The sequence below is a fragment of the Rhinopithecus roxellana genome, chromosome 1 (assembly GCF_007565055.1).
Source record: "Rhinopithecus roxellana isolate Shanxi Qingling chromosome 1, ASM756505v1, whole genome shotgun sequence".
Lineage (NCBI taxonomy): Eukaryota > Metazoa > Chordata > Mammalia > Primates > Cercopithecidae > Rhinopithecus > Rhinopithecus roxellana.
This window is the reverse complement of record NC_044549.1, coordinates 80,192,795-80,212,916: the sequence shown is the minus strand read 5'-3', so window position 1 is coordinate 80,212,916 and position 20,122 is coordinate 80,192,795. Positions and strand designations below refer to the sequence as shown.

Here is a 20,122-nt window from a genome sequence, read left to right as displayed (position 1 = left end):
AGTTGAAGTCCTTACAGTACAAGTCCAAATTTTAAGGAAAATGAGTCCCACGATGAGTTTCCTCATGCTTCGGCTGTGCGTGGATCAGTCAGCTTCCGGGTATGACTGGAGCAGGGCTTGTCTTTTTCAGAGTCACTTTGCAGGGGTTAGCAAAGCTAACCCTGTACAGCTCCCAGTCTACAGATGTTTAAGGATGGTCTCAGAGGTTAGGCCCACTAGAATAAACTGAGTCCAATACTTTTACACAGTTATGTTTAACTGGGCTCTTTGATACCAGGAGCAAGGTGGCGGGTTTACGGTGTTGTAAACTTTAATGGTTATGTGGGGATTTTTTACAGAGCAAGCTTTGGTATCTAGATAGTCTAGCATTTATTAGCTAACGGTGTCCTTTGTTATTTATTAAAATCACCACAGCATGGGGAGACTTTATGTTTAGGTTTTGCCTAAGAGTTAGCTTATCTGCTTCTTGTGCTAATGGGGCCATTGCTGCCAGGGCCCTTGGACATGGGGACCAGTCTTCGGAAACCCTGTCTAGCTGTTTTGAGAGATGGGCTGCTGGCCTTGGCCAGGGCCCTACAGTCTGGGTTAAAACTCCAACTGCCTTTTTTTTTTTTTTTTGACATACAGAGTGTAAAGAGTTTTGTCAGGTCAAGTAGCCTCAGGGCTGGAGCTGACATGAGTTTTTCTTTTTAACTCATGAAAAGCTTGTTGCTGCTGGTTGTAATAGATGTAGTTTATCTAATTTATATTTTTATTGACTGTCATTTACTAAAATATTGATTTAAATCCTGTAACTATTTGTTTTCAAGCTTTAAATTGATCTGGTATTTCTTGTGGTTAATTTCAAGGTTAAATTGATCTGGTGTTTCTCAATTGCATCTAAATAGATGTGAGAGTTGAAAGACCTATGAGGGGCTTCTCTCACTTTACGATGTCTTATTATTATTATTATTATTATTATTTTATGGTTGATGAAATGCCAGGGTGAAAGGGATAGCCAAATGGACTAAAGCACAAGTGTCACTCTAGTTATTTGGCAGAGTGCCCAGTAAAGGTCCACCACAATACCACCACACATCTCCTTGGGGATGCACAAGGGCTGACTCACTGATAAGCTCTTAAAAATTCTTAAGCTCACTGCATCCCTTCAGGTCTCCAAGGAATACTAAGTCTCCTCCTTGCCATGAGAGACACGAAGTGAACTTAGTGTTGGGATATGGAAGCTGGATGGCCCTCGGGGACTGACCTGCAGGGACTTTGGGATATAGCAGAGAGAGCTTGGCACGACTTATTATTCCAGGCTGTAGAATCCTGGAAAAGAGCTACCATGTAGCCCATGCCTGGTTGACTGGAGGACCACCTTAGTGGAAGGGTGACAATCAGGGCCTCTGGCCTGCCATGTGCACAAGCATAACAATTGCTTTTGTTTAACGTGCAGATAGAATATTTGATCCATTTCAACCAGGCATTTACATCTTGGTATGCTGTCTTAATTGCCAAAGTTTGTTTTAAGTCTTTAACTTCTATCATCTTCTAGTAAAATGAAAGTTTTCTTTGGCACCTATTTTTATTAGTTTTTAGACCAAAAAAAACCTAACCACCATTTTTTATTTAACAATGCTTTTTGTATGATTTTTATACCAGATAAGCTAAAATTTACCTTTATATTTAGTATGCTATTAATTTTAATAAAACCCTGTAGACATATTTATCCAATTTTTCATGTTTGACCATAAGGTAAGATTTTATAGACTCTTTTTAACCTTTTATAATTTTTGTTAAAGAGCAGGTTGATGTTTTAAGAAAAACCTGTTGCATTTTAAATGTCCAGTTCACAGAAAAACTGGATGATACCTTTTTAACTCTAGCTATTATGTTTACACACAGAGTTTTCTTTACAATTAACATTTTAAAACTTGCCTAAACTTTCAAAACAATAATTTTTTGAACTTTTAATGTAGGTAAAAATCCACATTCTTATGCCTCTTTATAATCTTTTTACTAAAGGTATATTTTACTTTTTTTTTTTTTTTTTTGAGACAGAGTCTCGCTCTGTCGCCCAGACTGGAGTGCAGTGGCCGGATCTCAGCTCACTGCAAGCTCTGCCTCCTGGGTTTACGCCATTCTCCTGCCTCAGCCTCCCGAGGAGCTGGGACTACAGGCACCCGCCACCTCGCCCGGCTGGGTTTTTTTGTATTTTTTAGTAGAGACGGGGTTTCACTGTGTTAGCCAGGATGGTCTCGATCTCCTGACCTCGTGATCCGCCCGTCTCGGCCTCCCAAAGTGCTGGGATTACAGGCTTGAGACATCGCGCCCGGCCTATTTTACTTTTTTATACACTTTGCACATAAACTCTTTTTTCCAATAGTACTCAGGAGGCCATATTACTTTTAAATTATATGACTTTTTTGCATAAAAAATTTTTTATAACATTTTTTTCTTTTACGACTTTCGCAATTTTTTTTTTTTGACATGTCTCAACTTTCTGACTTATTACAAACTTTTTTTAAAAAAAAATAACCAGTTAATTTATTTCAGGACAAGAATTTATCATATAACATTCTTTTTATGTAAATTCTGCCTCCCCCCTTTTTTCCTTTCTTGAAAGTTTTCAACATAGTTCTCAGTGGGGTGGGCTTATTTTGCACCTGACCCATGTTTTCTCAAGACAAAATACCACACTCACACCACACACATTCACCACAAAACATAGAACAGGTAAAGAGGGTACACACACACACACTTTTATCGTTTATACCAAACCAAAATCAGAATACCACGAAATTCAAAATCCGAGTACCAAGAAATTTAAGCCAAGTCAAAACCAAAACCAAAGTATTCGGCAATTTAAGACAAAACCAGAACAAAAGTGCCAATACAGGCACACCATGGGTGATCAGGCCACGCTTCCACTCAAATGGAGTGGGGCAAGTTCCAAAGACTAGTCTTACCAAGTTTCAGATGTCCGGACTCCAAGTGCCAGTTCCTTCCCGGTATTCAGCCACTGTGTTCATCCTCTGTGGGGGCCTGCTACGCACTGCTCTGATGAGGCGTTTTACCGGGACAACTGCCTACCTGGGAGCACTCTTTGGCTCATGTCACTCAGCCTGGCCAGAGTCCCCTGCAGGGTGCTCCACAGGGCAGGCCTAAGCTGCCTAACAGGCTGCCTCGGCCATCCATCAGTTACCTCGCTTCCCGGTCAGGGAACCAAAAACTGTAGCGGGCGAGCCGCAGACAAAACCTCTCAGACACCAAGTTGTAGAAGGAAGGGCTTTATTCAGCTGGGAGCATCGCCAAGCTACTGCCTTAAAATCCGAGCTCCCTGAGTGCACAATTTCTGTCCCTTTTAAGGGCTCACAACACTAAAGATTTCACATGAAAGGGTCATGATTGATTTGAGCAAGCAAGGGGTACGTGACAGGGTTTGCATGCACCGGTGGTCAGAGAGAAACAAAACAGGTCCGGGAGTTTCACTACGTTCTTTTATACAATGCCTGGAATTTATGAATAATATCGGTTTCTAAGTTATGAGTTGATTTTTAACTACTGGGTTTAGGCCAGGCAGGCCCAGGCCTGGTTGTGGGCCTGGCACTGGGCTGCCTGTCTTTGGTTTTACTTCCTTGTTTTTTTCTTAAAACAGGTACTGAGTATAAAACAATATAAAACAATATGAGAGGGTCTCTCTCTTTCCTCAGCGTTGAGCCACAGCGCCCTGGGGCTACTTTTGAAAGTTACACAGTATAAATCAACTATCATTCAGATCTGACATCCCTTCCCTACCCTATATTTTTCATCTTTAACCCTTTAAGCAATTCTTCGGTGAAGACAAATAATCACTGAGTGTTGGCTTAGAAAAAGGGTAGGTGATATGCATGGGTGGAAGACTTTCAACTAATAGTATTAGGAAAATGCTACAACTCTAGCAGGGAATAAGATCTAGAACATTCTGAAAGCAAAAAGATTGCTATAGAATGATTCCCATTATTTTAATGCCATGTAAGATGCTATTACAGAAACTGACAGTGCTCCAGTTCCAGCAATGCCAATGAAGGAAATAAAAATATTTCACCCCAAAATATACTTGTCATATTTTCAGATGGCTGTTCAGAGAGCCAACAGAAGTAGCCCTGCAAAGCTGTCTTTTGTGGGGGAAACTTGTATTTGCAGAGAATCTGCTTGATGCAGCCTGGCTTTCCCTTGTCTGGATCTCGGGAAGATTAACTTAGTCTGACACTTTAAAGGTCTGAAACATGCTGGGACATGGCTCACACCTGTAATCCCAGCACTTTGAGAGGCCAGATCACCTGAGGTCAGGAGTTCGAGGCCAGCCTGGCCAACATGGTGAAATCCCGTCTCTACTAAAAATGGAAAATTAGCTTGGCATGGTGGCGTGTGCCTGTAATCCCAGCTACTGGGGAGTCTGAGGCAAGAGAATCGCTTGAACCTGGGAGGCGGAGGCTGCAGTGAGCCAAGATCGGGCCATTGCAATCCTGCCTGGGCAATAAGAGCAAGAATCCATCTCAAACAACAAAAATGGTCTAAAACATTCATCATCTATTCTTTTGAGGGTTGCCACCTGTGGAACTTCATTTACGTAACAAGACCACCTTTGCCAGCCAGGCTTCCTCTTCTCCGGCTCCCAGAAACTGTTATGCCACTGATCCAAGCCCATTCTTTCTGTAACCTTAAGGTGGTATTTAAGCTTCTAAACCCTATTGTGTAGGGGTTTGGGGGGATAATCACTCTGTGGCTCTCCCCTTCATGCAAGCTAATATATTGGTATACCTTTTCTCCAATTAATCTGCCTTTTCTCAGTTGATTTTTCAGAGTGAACCTTCAGAGGGCAAAGGGGAAGTTTCCCTTTGGCCCCTACAGGAACCTAAGACCCACAGATGTGATGGAAAAGAAAAGGCTTTGGAGCCAGGCAGGTCCAAGTTTGAATCCCAGCTGTACTGCTTATTCACTGAACAACCCTGGGCAAGTCACAGTTATCCTACTTAAAAACAGGATAACGTTAACTTCACAAAGTTGTTTCAAGGATTAGCATTAATGTAGAAAATCAACTCATCAGGCACTGAAAAAATGGTGGCTATCAGTATCAATGATCACATCCCGATCCAGTTATGGACGTAACTTTAAGACTGCTGCTAAATCCCAGGGAACGAGTTCTGCAGGAGCAAGCAGTTTTGGCCTCAAGTCCATGTATTTTTGCCTCATGTTTCCCATTGTTTTGCCATTTGAACACATTTTCAGCACGTCTAGTGATTCACCTATAAAAGTCTTCTTAGGTGGACCTCAGCCTGCATATACTGCACATTCTGAAACTCACGAGAACAGTATCCTTGCTTCTCACATTGATTTTGGTCTTGTCTTCCACCTTTGAAAACGAGAGTATGGTATAATACAATATTAAAGTTTTAAAGTACTAACTTTATACACAGCACTGCCCTCTAGTGACTAGAATAATCCATTTTTTTTTCTTTTTTTTGAGACTGAGTCTCACTCCATCACCCAGGATAAAGAGCAGTGGCACCATCTGGGATCAGTGCAACCTCCGCCTCCCAGTTCAAGTGATTCTCCTGTCTCAGCCTCCGAGTAGCTGGGATTACAGCCATGCACCACCATGCCCAGGTAATTTTTTTGTGTTCTTAGTAGAGATGGGGTTTCATCACAATGGCCAGGATGGTCTCAATCTCTTGACCTTAACCTCGTGATCCGCCCGCCTCAGTCTCCCAAAGTGCTGAGATTACAGGCGTGAGCCACCACGCCTGGCCTAGAATAATTATTTCTAGTCGTCTGTTCAGCTGCTCTCTGGGTAAAAATTAAAAATTCTGTCATAGATTGTCTTGAATGTACTGGCTGACATAAGATACATGGAAATCATAACTACAATGAGATACCACCTCATGCCCAATAGTAATTTCAAGAACAATTTGACAATTCTTTATATTAAAGTCACATGATCCAGCAATTCCACTCGTGGAATTTAAAACCTGTGCACACAAAAACCTTTTCTATAATGTTCCTAACATTAACAGTCAAAAAGCAAAAATAATCCAAATATCAACTGATGGATGGGTAAATACAATGGAATATTATTCAGCCATAAAATAAAATGTACTGATACATGCTGTAAAATGGATGAACCCTGAAAACATGCTATATCGAAGAAGCCAGTTCCAAAGGACCATATATTGTATGAACTTATATGAAATGTCCAGAATAGGGAAATCCACAGACACAGAAAGTAGACTGGTGACTCCCTAGGACTGGAGAAGATAAATGGATTGACTGCTAATGGGGGTTTCTTTTGGGGGATGAAAAATGCTAAAAAAATTTGATTTGGTGATATTTGTACAACTGTGGATATTCTGAAAACCACTGAAATGCACACTTTAAAAAGGTGAATTTTATGGTATGTGAATTACATTTCAATGTTATTAAAAAATGGAAACAAAAGTGTTGGCTGTGTTGGGATGGCCATTTAGTACTAACATGTTAGGTACATCTTCCCTTCAATATAACCTCCCTGGCCCCCAGCTCCCGAAGTCTTAAGAATTTGGTCTCCATAGTCGTCTTAATATTTTTTTATTTCTTACAATTTTTTTTTTTTTTTACTATAAGCATGTATTATTCATATAACGAGAGGTAAATCCAAATTTTCAAGGAATACTCTGAACTTTTAAAACAGGAACTGTACTTAAGAACACTAATAGAGGTTGCTTGACACCCTGAAAGACTGGTCTGTTATGTTTAACTGTGGGCCAGTCAGCTTCAAACTCAGGAAAACCTCTCACCTCAGTTGCAGCGGAAATGGGCAACAATAATTAGAAGCTACTGCTGAGAGACTGGGTCCTGTGCTTAACTCCAGCTATCATTTCCACCAACTATCCCATGTGGCATGTGTTACCACTACTTTATAGATCAGAGAGTTTACATAACTGAGACCAAGGATGCACATACGCCCCTCCCGTGAAACGCAAGTCTCACTGAAGGTAGACCAAGATGCCACCTTGTGACTCAGATACTGAAGAACAGGGCCTAAAAATATTCAATGATAAAAAGTAGGTGTTCAAAGATGACCCAACTTCTATTTTTGCCTTCAACAATTGTTACAGTTACAATTCAGTGAGAAGCTGCTTCTACAAAAATATAGGTAGGGTTCTGTTATCCAAATGCAAATCTATCTAGGTCTGAATTCCTAAAAGTACAATCTCTCTTTTTTTTTTTCTGAGGTGGAGTTTTGCTCTGTCACCCAGGATGAAGTGCAATGGTATGATTTCGGCTCACTGCAACCTCCCAGGTTCAAGCGATTCTCCTGCTTCAGCCTCCCAAGTAGCTGGGATTACAGGTGCCCGCCACCACACCCAGTTAGCTTTTGTATTTTTAGTACAGATGGGGTTTCATATGTTGGCCAGGCTGGTCTTGAACTCATGACCTCAAGTGATTCGCCTGCCTCGGCCTCCCAAAATGCCAGGATTACAGGCGTGAGCCGCCATGCCTGATTTAAAGCTAGCGTCTTCAAATAACCTTCCCAATACTTTTTTCTTTATTGAGACAGGGTCTCGCTCTGTCACCCAGACTACAGTGCAGTGGTACGATCTCAGTCTCACCATAACCTCCAGCTCTCAGGCCCAAGCAATTCTCCCACCTCAGCCTCTCGAGCAGCTGGGTCTACAGGGCCAAGTCACCAAGCACAGATAGTTGTATTTTTTTTTTTTTGGTAGTGATGGGGTTTTACCATGTTGGCCAGGCTGGTCTTGGACTCCTGACCTCAAGTGATCTGCCTGCCGCAGCCTCCCAAAATGCCAGGATTATAGGCATGAGCCGCTGGGCCCAGCCCACTTCTTGAATTAAAAAGCAAAAAACAAAAAAGCCAGGCAGATAATGAAAATCCTGCATACACTCAAGTCTGCATGAAGCATAAGGCCAAACTGGAAAGTTGGCATTTGAACAACACTCTACCTGCTCTCTTCCCCTAACTAAGATGGGCTTTTGGGCCTATCAACCATTCTTTGGTGAAAAGCAGCAATCCATTTCCCCAGAGGCTCTTTAACTACAGCATTGGTGTTTGAGGTTGCATCTTTAAACACATATTTCAGGATTTGGGAGCTTCTGGAACCATAACTTTAACCCAGCCTTCCATAACAGTCTTTTTACTTTCTATTACAGAACATGACACTGCAATAATAGCAATGAACCGCTTCAGCTTTTTCACTTCTGCAGAAGCTAAAACAACTTCTCCAATATATAAAGGGGCTGGAAAGCTAATTTCCTGGGAAAGAAATACACAACCTGGCCCTGGCATTTTAGTTCCCAGGAGAGCTGAGATAAGTCCATTGATTAAAACTCCATGTACAATTGTATTTCCAAACTTGGTGTGTTTTGCAAAGTCTTCATTTAAATGCAAAGGATTGACATCCCCCGTTAATTCTGAGAAGGTAGCCACATCTGTCTGTGTGAAGGCCCTCCTAAGTTCAGCGCGGTCTCCAACTTTGATGTGCATATGCTGAAAGTGCTGCAGGGTCAGCACTGGTAGGTTCAGGCAGACTGTCCTCCAAAGCCCACCCCACCAAAAGCGATGGCTGGAAATTAGTGGGAACATCTTCAGCACCCACAAATTTCATCAAGAGCTTTTAGCCTGCTTCAGTCTTCAAACATGCAGGCACCAAAAAATAAATATGAGAGTGGAGGAATGTTTCCAAAATGGAAGACTATTCATTCAATCCAATACTAGTTCCCTACTATTACCAGATAATGCAAGGAGAAATGGAGAAACCTACAAGAGAAAGAAAAAGGTTAAAGCATCGGGAGAAACTCCACTGAAGCACAGGGCAATGGGGAAACATGCCCAGTTTTACAGGATTAACAAAACTGATGTAGGAGCATTTTACAGAGCATCCTGAGAGGATGCCTTCAGTAACAAGTACTCACAGCTCAAAAAGAGCATACCAATATATAACACACAAAGCTTTAAGCGTTAAATGAAAAATAAGCCTTAACCACAGGATTGCAAGTTTTATCCCAAAACATCTCCCACAGAATTTAAAATCGAAGTGCTCTGGCTCACATTTTTGGAAACAATCAAGTCCTTTATTTTCCCCTACTTAAATCATTTTAATCATATTACATTTACGCAAGCACAAAAATGAGTTGAGTATATTAAGAAGCAGTCGACCCACCACTCAATCTTGTTTGGAATATGTGAGGAAATAGTCTTTACCTGAATCACCCGGAAAGCACATTTTTTGCCTTTATAGGATCCTAACAGGGTCAAAGAGCTCCACAATTTGACAAGACCACTGCAGAAATATCAAGAAAATACACACTGTGTCATAGGCAGAGAACAAAATGAACCTCAACTAAGATTTCTAAAATATTCACTTCTGACTTTGCAACTGTAACCATCAATGGGAAACTACAGCTGTAACCAAATCCTAAGTTTTGCCCTCTCTAGAGTACAAGTTTCTGGTGGATGAATGTTCATATTCATCCCAGTTTAAATTCCCAAAAGCTGCTCAGAGTTCACAACAAAAAAATTCTCATTCTCAGAAGAGCATTTTTGCTCTATTTCTCCATCGGTCTCTCTCTGCCCTGTTATACTATAAATGTCCCACTCTCTGTCATACCTGCTACATATTCTCAAGATGGCTGACAAGGTCTTCTCTTCATAGGTTAGGATGTCCAAAGGTAAGGCGGCATCAACCTGAATGTGGAATAATGCTATTAGCAGGCTATTCTCACTATTATTCTTGAATGCTTATCAACTTTTGACAACCATTGAGTTTTCAGATTTTCTCCTCCACAAAAGCAGTATTTTATTTAATGGTGCTGGCGCTTTAGTTGCCTACTTACTTACAGCTCTCTCTGCCTAGCATGTTCTGCCTACACCTCTGCATAAGGCTGATGTCCCTCATCCTTTGAGTCTTCATTTAAATTGTTCCTTGACCGATTTTCAAGTTGAGACAAACTCAGCTTGTTATGTTCTTTCCTGTACAGGACACCACACCTTCTCTTTTATAATTCCCTTTATTCTTGTCATTAATTGTCCAACATGTTTTCCTATTACAAGAACCAAGACATTAGTCCATGTGGCAGAGGCCATGTCTGTTTGTTCGCAGCTATATAAACCCCAGGAACAAGGTTTTCTACCTGACACATAGGTACACACAGACATATATTTTTTTTAATTTTGTATTTAGAAAAATTATAGACTCACAAGAGATCACAAAGAAATGTACAGGGATTGGCCAGGCACAGTGGCTCATGCCTGTAATCCCAGCACTTTGGGAGGCCAAGGGGGGGGCGGATCACCTGAGGTTGGGAGTTTGAGACCAGCCTGATCAACACGGAGAAACCCCATTTTTACTAAAAATACAAAATTAGCCCGGTGTGGTGGCGCATGCCTGTAATCCCAGCTACCTGGGAGGCGGAGGTTGCAGTGAGGCAAGATCGTGCCATTGCACACCAGCCTGGGCAATAAGAGCAAAACTTCGTCTCAAAAATAAATAATTAATTAAAAAAAAATGTACAGGGAGGTTCCATGCACTCTTCATCCAGCCTCCTGCAATGTCAATGTCCTGCGTAACTACATTACAGTAGTAAAACTAGAAAAGTGGTATTGGTACAATCCAGAGGTTATTCAGATTTTACCAACTGTATGTCTACTCATATTTATACCTGTGTGTGGCTCTATGTAATTTTACCAAAAAAAAAAAGACACTGCCAAACTACGTTCCAGAGCGGCTGCACTATTTTACATACTCACTATAGTGTATGAGTGATCCAGTTTCTGCACATTCTTGCTAGCATTTAAAGTTGTTATTTTTTATTTCAGTCACTCTGCTAGGTATGCTGTGGTATCTCATTGTGCCATTAATGTGCATTTCCCTAATGGCTAATGTTAAACATCTTTCCATATGCTTCTTTGCCAAAACCATACATTCTCTTTAGTAAAATGTCTGTTAATGTTTTTGCCAAACAATTCAAATTTCTAATTGAATTGTTTGGCTGAGTTTTGATACTTCTTTATTATTATTAATATTATTTTCTTGAGACAAGAATCTCGCTCTGTCACCCTGGCTGGAGTGCAGTGGTGATCTTGGCTCACTGCAACCTCTGCCTCCCAGGTTCAAGTGATTCTCCTGCCTTAGTCTCCCGAATAGCTGGTTACAGGTATGTGCCACCACACCTGGCTAGTTTTTATAGTTTTAGCAGAGACGGGGTTTTGCCATGTTGGCCAGGATGGTCTCCAACTCCTGACCTGAGGCGATCAACCCACCTCAGCCTCCCAAAGTGCTGGGATTACAGGCGTGAGCTACCAAACCCGCGTGTTATTATTATTGAGACAGGGTCTTGTTCTGTTGCCCAGGCTGCATGCAGTGGTGCAATCAGAGTTCACTACAGCCTCGAACTCCTGACCTCAAGAAATCTTCCTGCCTTGGTCTCTCAAAGTGTTGGGATTGCGGGCATGAGCCACTGCACCAGGCCAAGTGTCATTTATATATTCTAAACACTATAGTCCTTTGTTGGATACGTGGTTTACAAATATTTTCCCCTAGTATGTAATTCATCTTTTCATCCTTTCCCACCCCCACCCCCAGCCATGGTGGTGTGATCACCACTTACAGCAACCTTGAGCTCTTGGGCTCAAGCAATCCTCCCATCCCAGTCTCTTGACTAGTTGGGACTATAGGTGCACACCACCACACCTGGCTCAATTTTTCAAATTTTTTTATAGAGACGGGGTTTCACCAGATACCCAGGCTGGTCTGGAACTCCTGGGCTCAACTGATCCACCCACTTGACTTCTCAAAGTGGTGGGATTATAGCTGTGAGCTACCACGCCTGGCCTTTTCATCCTCTTAAAAAGTCTTTTGCAGAGGCTTTAAATTTTTTTTTTTTTTTTGAGACGGAGTCTCGCTCTGTCGCCCTGGCTGGGGTGCAGTGGCCGGATCTCAGCTCACTGCAAGCTCCGCCTCCCGGGTTCACACCATTCTCCTGCCTCAGCCTCCCCAGTAGCTGGGACTACAGGCGCCCGCCACCACGCCCGGCTAAATTTTTTTGTATTTTTAGTAGAGACGGGGTTTCACCATGGTCTCGATCTCCTGACCTTGTGATCTGCCCGCCTCGGCCTCCCAAAGTGCTGGGATTACAGGTGTGAGCCGCCGCGCCCAGCCGAGGCTTTAAATTTTGATGAGGTACTTAGCATATTTTGATTTGATAGACTATATGAATCAGAAAATAATTTCCTGAGCATCCTCTGTCTTCTCTCAACTTCTAAAACTCTACTTCTCTACTTCTTTTCTCAAATCTGCTTAAAGTGTCGGTCTATGACAAAATAAGGAGTTGAATCAGAGTGTAAACCAATAGTATCATTAATCACTGTGTTTAGTTCAGTTCTTTTTTTCATAAGGAGGTTTTTTTTTTTTTTTTTGAGACAGAGTCTTGTTCTGTCGCCCAGGCTGGAATGCAGTGGCGTGATCTGGGCTCACTGCAACCTCCGCCTCCCAGGTTCAAGCAATTCTCTTCCATCAGGCTTCCAAGTAGCTAGGACTACAGGCATGTGCCACCACGCCCAGCTAATTCTTGTATTTTTAGTAGAGACAAGGTTTCACCATGTTGTCTAGGCTAGTCTCAAACTCCTGACCTTACGTGATCCGCTCGCCTCAGCCTCCCGAAGAGCTGGGATTACAGGAGTGAGCCACTGCGCCTGGACCATAAGGAGACTTTCTCATTAAAAGTGGTAGTGTACTAGCTGCAAATTCCTTATCTCTTCAAGATGGGCAAAGAGTTTGCAGGTTGCCAGTCTAGGCCACACTTTGAGTAGCACTGTGCCACAACAAACATTTGTCTACCGTGTTCCTTGTAAAACAGAAGGCATATTAGAATAAATCCAACAAAATTCATCACTTCTGAAAGTTTACTTCTGCAATTTCAAACAGTTTTAAAATAATCTCTAGGGGAATACAAAAATTAGCTGGGCGTGGTGGCAGGCGCCTGTAGTCCCAGCTACTCGGGAGGTTGAGGCAGGAGAATCGCTTGAATCCGGGCGGGCGGAGGTTGTGCCAATGCACTCCAGCCTGGGCGACAGCGCAAGACTCCATCTCAAAAAAATAAATAAATAAAATAATCTCTCGGGGAACCCTCATACACTACTGGGAGGAATGTAACTGTACAACCACTATGGAGAACAGCATGGAGGTTTCCCAAAAAACTAAAAATAGGTCAGGTGCAGTGGTTCATGTTTATAATCCCAGAACTTTGGGAGGCCAAGGAAAGAGGATTGCTTGAGTCCAGGAGCCTGGGCAACATGGTGAGACTTTGTCTCTGCAAGTAAAAAAATTGGCTTGGTGGTACATATGCCTGTGGTCCCAGCTACTAGGGATTCTGGGGTGGGAAAATCACTTGAGCTTGGGCGGTTGAGGCTGTAGTGAGCCATGACCATGCCACTGCACTCCACCCTGGGCATCACAGCAAGACTTCATCTCAAAAACAAAAAACAAAAGAAACTAAACTAAAAATAGAATACCATTTAATCCAGCAAGTCTACTACTAAGCAGAAATCCAAGGGAAAGGAAATCAATTCAAAAAGACATGTGCAGCTGGGTGTATGGGCTCATGCTGTAATCCCAGCAATTTGGGATGCCAAGGCGGGAGAAAAACAACAAAAAGACATATGCACTCTCACATTTATTGCAGTACTATTCCCAATAGCCAAAATACAGAACTTAAGCGTCCATCAATGGATAAAAAAAAAAAGTGGTATATGTTACAATGGAATATTACTCAGTCATAAAAAAAAAAAGATGAAATTCTGTCATTTGCAGCACCATGAATAGAACTGGAGGCCATTTTGTTAAGTGAAGTAAGCCAAGCACAGAAAGACAACTGTTGCATGTTCTCACTCGTATGTGAGAGCTAAAAGAGCAGATCTTGCCAGGTGCAGTGGCTCACGCCTGTAATCCCAGCACTTTGGCAGCCCGAGGAGGGTGGATCACCTGAGGTCAGGAGTTCAAGACCAGCCTGGCCAACATGGCGAAACCCTGTCTCTAGAAAAAATACAAACATTAGCTGGGCATGGTAGCGTGTGCCTGTAATCTCAGCTACTGGCGGGGGCTAAGGCAGGAAGATCCCTTGAACCTGGGAGGCAGAGGCTGCAGTAAGCCGAGAATATGCCACTGCACTCTAGCCTGGGCAACAGAGTAAGACTCCATCTCAAAAAAAAAAAAAAAAAAAAAAAAGGAGTAGATCTCATGAGGATAGAAAGTAGATTGGTGATTACCAGAGGCTGGGAAGGGTAGCAGGGTAGAGACGATGAAGGAGGAAAAAAAGGAATACAAATGTGTTTATTACAATACATGAATAAAACATTTTAAAATACAGAGTTGTATAATTAAAAAAAATTTTTTTTTTAATGTTTGAAAAGCATTCTTAGGCTGGGCGCCGTGGCTCAAGCCTGTAATCCCAGCACTTTGGGAGGCCGAGGCGGGCGGATCACGCGAGGTCAGGAGATCGAGACCATCCTGGCTAACATGGTGAAAGCCCATCTCTACTAAAAAATACAAAAAACTAGCCGGGCGAGGTGGCGGGCGCCTGTAATCCCAGCTACTGGGAAGGCTGAGGCAGGAGAATGGCGTGAACCTGGGAGGCGGAGCTTGCAGTGAGCTGAGATCCGGCCACTGCACTCCAGCCTGGGCCACAGAGCGAGACTCCGTCTCAAAAAAAAAAAAAAAAAGAAAAGAAAAGAAAAGCATTCTTTCTGTATTTCTTTCTTTTTTTTGAGACAAAGAGTCTTGCTCTGTCGCCAGGCTGGAGTGCAGTGGTGCGATCTCAGCTAACTGCAACCTCCACCTCCCAGGTTCAAGCGATTCTCCCGACTCAGCCTCCCAAGTAGCTAGGATTACAGGCATGTGCCACCACACCTGGCTTATTTTTGTATTTTTAGTAGAGATGGGGTTTCACCATGTTGGCCAGGATGGTCTCGACCTCTTGACCTCGTGATCAAATTGCTGGGATTACAGGCCTCCAAATTGCTGGGATTACAGGCATGAGCCACTGCGCCCAGCCTCTTTCTGTAGTTCTTACAAAGATCTTTGGAATGTTCAATCTACCAAGTGATTCCATACCTCCCCAAACAGGTCCTTCACAGCCGAAATCAGCAGCTGTTTGAACTGTGCAGCATTCAGTCCAACTCCACAATCTTGAAATTCTCTAAAAAAAAAAAGAAAAAAAAAGACATATTAAATTTCATTCTATTCAGATTGATGTTAGAAAAGTAATCTAAAATAGAACTTAGAAAACTAAACTTACAGGCAGACTTTCATGTAGTGGTACTCGGAAGGGTTTTTGTAAACTACTCTTTCATATGTGGCAGCAGGGGCAGGCATCTTTTCCAGTGCTGATCACACCTACAGTAAGTCAAGAGGGCTAGAAATGACCAATGCACATGCTATTTTTCATAGTTTTGATGAGAATTTGGCCTATTTGGGTTTTTTTTTTTGTTTGTTTGAAGGCAGGGTCTCACCCTGTCATCTAGCCTGAAGTGCAGTGGTGCAATCACAGTTCATTGTAGCCTCCACCTCAGGCTCTCCAGGCTCAGGTGATCCTCCTGCCTCAGCCTCCTGAGTAGCTGGGACTCTAGGCACATGCCACCACATCCAGCAAATTTTTGTATTTTTGTACAGACAGGGTTTCACCATGTTGCCCAGGCTAGTTTCAAACTCCTGGGCTCAAGCAGTTTGCCCACCTCAGCCTCCCAAAGTGCTGGGATTACAAATGTGCCCATCAGGTCCGGCCTTCCTATTTTTTTTGTTTTTTGTTTTGGAGGAGTCTCGCTTGGTCACCCAGGCTGGATTGCAGTGGCGCAATCTTGGCTCACTGCAAACTCCGCCTCCCGGGTTCAAGCAATTCTCCTGCCTCAGCCTCCCAAGTAGCTGGGATTACAGGCATGTGCCACCACGCCTGGCTAACTTTTTTGTATTTTTAGTAGAGACGGGGTTTCACCATATTGGTCAGGCTGGTCTCGAACTCCTAACCTTGTGATACGCCCGCCTTGGCCTCCCAAAGTGCCAGGATTACAGGCGTGAGCCACCGTGCCCAGCCGCCTGTTTGGTTTTTAAAAGACTTCTGGGCACAGTAACTCATCTAATTCTGGTCAAACTAAGGTTACCGATACAAAGACAAAAGAAGTTTCTATATTCTGTATATGCCAAATTACTGTACTCTTACTTAAAACCTAATAACATAATTTTGGCTAATAATTTTCCTTATGAGCACTCAGCTCTGTGCTAAACATTTCACGTGCCTTAGCTTGTCTTCAAAATGCTCCTGAGGTAAGCGATATTATTCCCATTTCTGAGAAGATGACACAGAGGTTTAGTAAACGTAGGTATCATCTGCCCAAGGGTACCCAGAGATTCCAACCACTCTGAGCTCGCTCAAGACCAGTTATGACGCCTCTTTATCCAAAAAAATGGCATAAAGGAGTAAAATCTTAAGATTTGAAAAGTAAACAAGAAGATCCTCTTGTTTACTCTCAGTCAACACAGAACACAAAGAGAAGAATGAGGGGTGGTCGTTCTGCCATCTCCTCCCATCCTGGGTCTGCCTGCTCTCTGTCGGAAAGCCAGGTCTGTGCAAGACTGACTGTGAACGACTGAGCTTAAACAGCACAGGGGTTGAGAAGAGGGATTCCTGGAATGGGCACTCGATGCAGCTTCTAAAAGGTTTGAACTTTCAAGAACGTAGAACATGCTCATCTCTCTGCAGACAGTTCCTTTCCTTGGCTCCCCGCCAACCTTGCTCTCCCCTGGATAGGTCCTATTCATCCTTCAACTTTCAGTTTAAATGTCACCTCTTCATGGAGGTCTTCTCTGACACCCTGTTCTAAATTAAGTCCCCATGTTATGCAATCTCTTAACATCGTCTATTTGTTTAATATATGGATCCCCCACTGCAGGGACCAGGAAACTGAGGCCCAATCAAGGAAAGAGACTTATCAAAGGTCACAGAGCTATAGACCAGCATTTCCAAAATCACTCTGGGTTAGACCCAATTTCAACCACTCCCAGATGGTGACCTCTGGAGAAAAGAAGTCAGGGTCAAGGAGCTACATCTACCAATCCATTCAACAAACATTAATACTTTGGGACCCGGCGTGGTAATCATGCCTATAATCTCAACAGTTTGGGAGGCCAGGAGTTTGAGACCAGCCTGGGAAACATAGTGAGACCCTGTCTCTTAAAAAAAAAAAAAAAAATTTGGCCGGGCACGGTGGCTCAAGCCTGTAATCCCAGCACTTTGGGAGGCCGAGACGGGCGGATCACGAGGTCAGGAGATCGAGACCATCCTGGCTAACACGGTGAAACCCCGTCTCTACAAAAAAAAAAAAAAAAAAACTAGCCGGGCGAGGTGGCGGGCGCCTGTAGTCCCAGCTACTCGGGAGGCTGAGGCAGAAGAATGGCGTAAACCCGGGAGGCGGAGCTTGCAGTGAGCTGAGATCCGGCCACTGCACTCCAGCCTGGGCGACAGAGCTAGACTCCGTCTCAAAAAAAAAAAAAAAAAAAAAAAAAAAAAAAAAAAAAAAAAAAAAAAATTTAAATTAGCCAGGCATGGTAGTGTGTGCCTGTAGTTCCAGCTACTCCAGGGGCTGAGGTGGGAGGATAGTTTGACTCTGGGAGGTTAAGGATACAGTGCACTGTGATTGTACCACTGCACTCCAGCCTGGGTGACTCAGCATCACCCTGTCTCCAAAACAAACAAAAAATACTGTAATACTATGACACAAAGTAGGTATTCAAAGGAGGGAAAAGTGACAGTGGTAAGGCTATATATTCAAGAGAATCCTTGGTTTCAGGACAGCGGCAATACTTACCTGATGCTTCTTTCCCAGTCACCAGAGTCTCCCCTACCTACAAGGGCAGGGCAAACAAGAAACCTCAATCTGTTTCTTTCATTGCTTGGCACATAAATGTTTTTTAGTGTTACTGCCTTGATGGAGCTGGCTGCCTAAAGTAGGGGAGTGAAATTACGCCCAGGGCTTAAATGCCAGTAAAACGAAGACTTACACAACGTCCACGAGATGGACAGTGGTGACGGCTGCACAGCGTTGTAAATGTATTCAATGCCACTTACGATAAATTTTATGTCACGTATTTTTTGCAATTAAAAAAAAAAAAAACAACTTACAAATGACAGCACTGCCCTCTGCAGGCTGTTCTGAGATTAAAGGAGAGGATGACTGGGAAGTACTTTTGTACAGACTGGTATTAAATATATTCACCAGGCTCTCCACAGATGTGGGCTCACGAAGTCACTGTCACCCCCATCTTTAAAGTCTTGTTGTTTGTTTTGAGATGGAGTCTCACTCTGTCGCCCAGGTTGGAATGCTTCGGGTCGAAGCAATTCTTGTGCCTCAGCCTCCCGAGTAGCTGGGATTACAGACATATGTCATCACACCCGGCTAACTTTTGCATTTTTTAGTACAAATGGGGTTTTGCCATGTTGGCCCAGGCTGGTCTCCAACTCCTGGCGTCAAGTGATCCGCCGACCTCGGCCCCCTCAAAGTACTAGGATTACAGGCATGAGCCACCGCGCCCGGGCTAAAGCCAGCCTTTTTTAGTGGCTGCACAGGGAAGCTCCTAATCTGACCTATTAGTAATAAATTTTTGATTCCCCCTACTCCCCCGCTTCTCCAACTCTACGGTGGCCCGTGAGTCCATTAACATCTACTCAAACTACATCATTCCTCTGCTCAAAACCTTGCTATGGTTCCCGTTTTATCCAGAGTAAGGCCAAAGTCCTTAGAACAGCCTGCAAGGCTCTGCCTGGAGGTTCTGCAGGGCTGCCCCCTCTACACCTCTGACCTCATGTCCTGCCATTCTCCCTCCGCTCAATCCCCGCCACCATACAGGCCTAGCCTAGTTCTTTCGCATGCGCCAGTCTCGCTCCCACCCCTGGGCCTCGGCTCTAGCTTTTCCCCATGCTGGAAAACCTCTTCCTCCAGGCAGCGACCGGGCTCACACCCTTGCCTCCTTAACTTAGCTCAAATCTCAATCGGTTTGGCCCAGTGCCCTTCTCAGCTAACACCGCACCCCACCCCCATGCCCCGTCCCTGCTTTCTTTTTCGTAGCATTTGCCTTTTTCTATGACTATTATGTAACTCGTTTATCTTTATCTGTACTCCCCCCCATCCCAACAGAAAGTCCATTCCAAGAATCTTGCTATCTTGTTCACTGCTGTTTCCCAAGGCCCTAAAACACTGTGTCGTGCACAGTGGACGTGCAACGTCCAGTTTTTGGACTAAATCAATCACTTTTAAAAGCTCAATTTCCCTACTGTTGAGAACTTTGGTGGCTTTCAGTATTTTTCAACAACCACCATTAAGCGCTCACCTCGCGCCGGGCGCACGGAGCGCGCTCAGGACACGTTCCGAAGCCTCGCCCGCGCCTCTGCGGCCGAGACCCTGCGCGGCGCCGTACGGAGGCACGCATCGCCCGGGGCCGGAACGGACTAGCAGCCCAAACCGCACCGCCCGCCCCGCGCATGCGCCCGGGGCGCGGCCAACTAAGACGGCTCCCGAATCACCACCGCTCTTTGGAGAGCTTCCACCTACCCACTCTCCGTCGGACTAGCCTGACGCCTGCCCAGACTCCTATTCGCTGCAAGAACCCGCAAAGGCTTGAAGCTCCCCGGCAGCAGCCAGACCTGGGCCCGATAAACTCCTGGTGTCTTTACGTTTGGCTTCTCCTTGTCCCACGCCACGAAGCCTGACGCCCAGGCGGATATGACGTCACCGCGCAGCGTCTTCTTGGACCCAGGCGCGAATCCCGATCCAGAGCTGAGAGTGGCCGAGCTCAGCGCCCTCTGGTGTCCACTCCGGAAAAGCCGTGTGTGCAGTTTGCTAAGGGTGCGGTTTAAGGCGTGTTTATTCCGCCTTGGACAGTGCTTCATAGTTATCCATTTCTTAATGCATTCATTCATTCAACAATTGGTTTTTTTATTTTTTTGAAACAGTTTTACTCTGTCGCCCAGGCTGGAGTGCATTGGCGCAATCTGGCTCACTGCAACCTCTGCCTCTAGGACTCAAGCGATTCTCCCACCTCAGCCTCCTGAGTAGCTG

General features: G+C 44.0%; 2 protein-coding genes across 6 annotated transcripts; both read right to left on the bottom strand.

Annotated features, from left to right (window-relative positions):
• Window positions 1-6,418: 6,418 nt before the first annotated feature.
• HTD2 (hydroxyacyl-thioester dehydratase type 2) lies at window positions 6,419-19,750 on the bottom strand. 2 transcript variants are annotated; one of them, XM_030926846.1, is made up of 6 exons: window positions 19,616-19,749; window positions 15,313-15,410; window positions 15,129-15,213; window positions 9,630-9,706; window positions 9,224-9,302; window positions 6,419-8,779 (listed from the first exon to the last, which is right to left on the bottom strand). In XM_030926846.1, the coding sequence occupies exon 6, from the start codon at window positions 8,603-8,605 to the stop codon at window positions 8,099-8,101; it is 507 nt and encodes a 168-aa protein (XP_030782706.1). In that variant the 5' UTR covers window positions 8,606-8,779; window positions 9,224-9,302; window positions 9,630-9,706; window positions 15,129-15,213; window positions 15,313-15,410; window positions 19,616-19,749; the 3' UTR covers window positions 6,419-8,098. The 2 variants fall into 2 exon arrangements, with proteins under 2 accessions (XP_030782706.1, XP_030782711.1); XM_030926851.1 differs by lacking the exon at window positions 15,313-15,410 and having other exon boundaries at window positions 19,616-19,750.
• RPP14 (ribonuclease P/MRP subunit p14) lies at window positions 7,710-19,769 on the bottom strand. Of its 4 annotated transcripts, none has more exons than XM_030926855.1 (6): window positions 19,616-19,769; window positions 15,313-15,410; window positions 15,129-15,213; window positions 9,630-9,706; window positions 9,224-9,302; window positions 7,710-8,779 (listed from the first exon to the last, which is right to left on the bottom strand). In XM_030926855.1, the coding sequence occupies exons 2-6, from the start codon at window positions 15,387-15,389 to the stop codon at window positions 8,723-8,725; spliced, it is 375 nt and encodes a 124-aa protein (XP_030782715.1). In that variant the 5' UTR covers window positions 15,390-15,410; window positions 19,616-19,769; the 3' UTR covers window positions 7,710-8,722. The 4 variants fall into 4 exon arrangements, with proteins under 4 accessions (XP_030782715.1, XP_030782724.1, XP_030782719.1 ...); XM_030926864.1 differs by having other exon boundaries at window positions 8,141-8,779; window positions 19,708-19,754; XM_030926859.1 differs by lacking the exon at window positions 19,616-19,769 and adding an exon at window positions 19,395-19,528 and having other exon boundaries at window positions 8,141-8,779.
• Window positions 19,770-20,122: the final 353 nt, after the last annotated feature.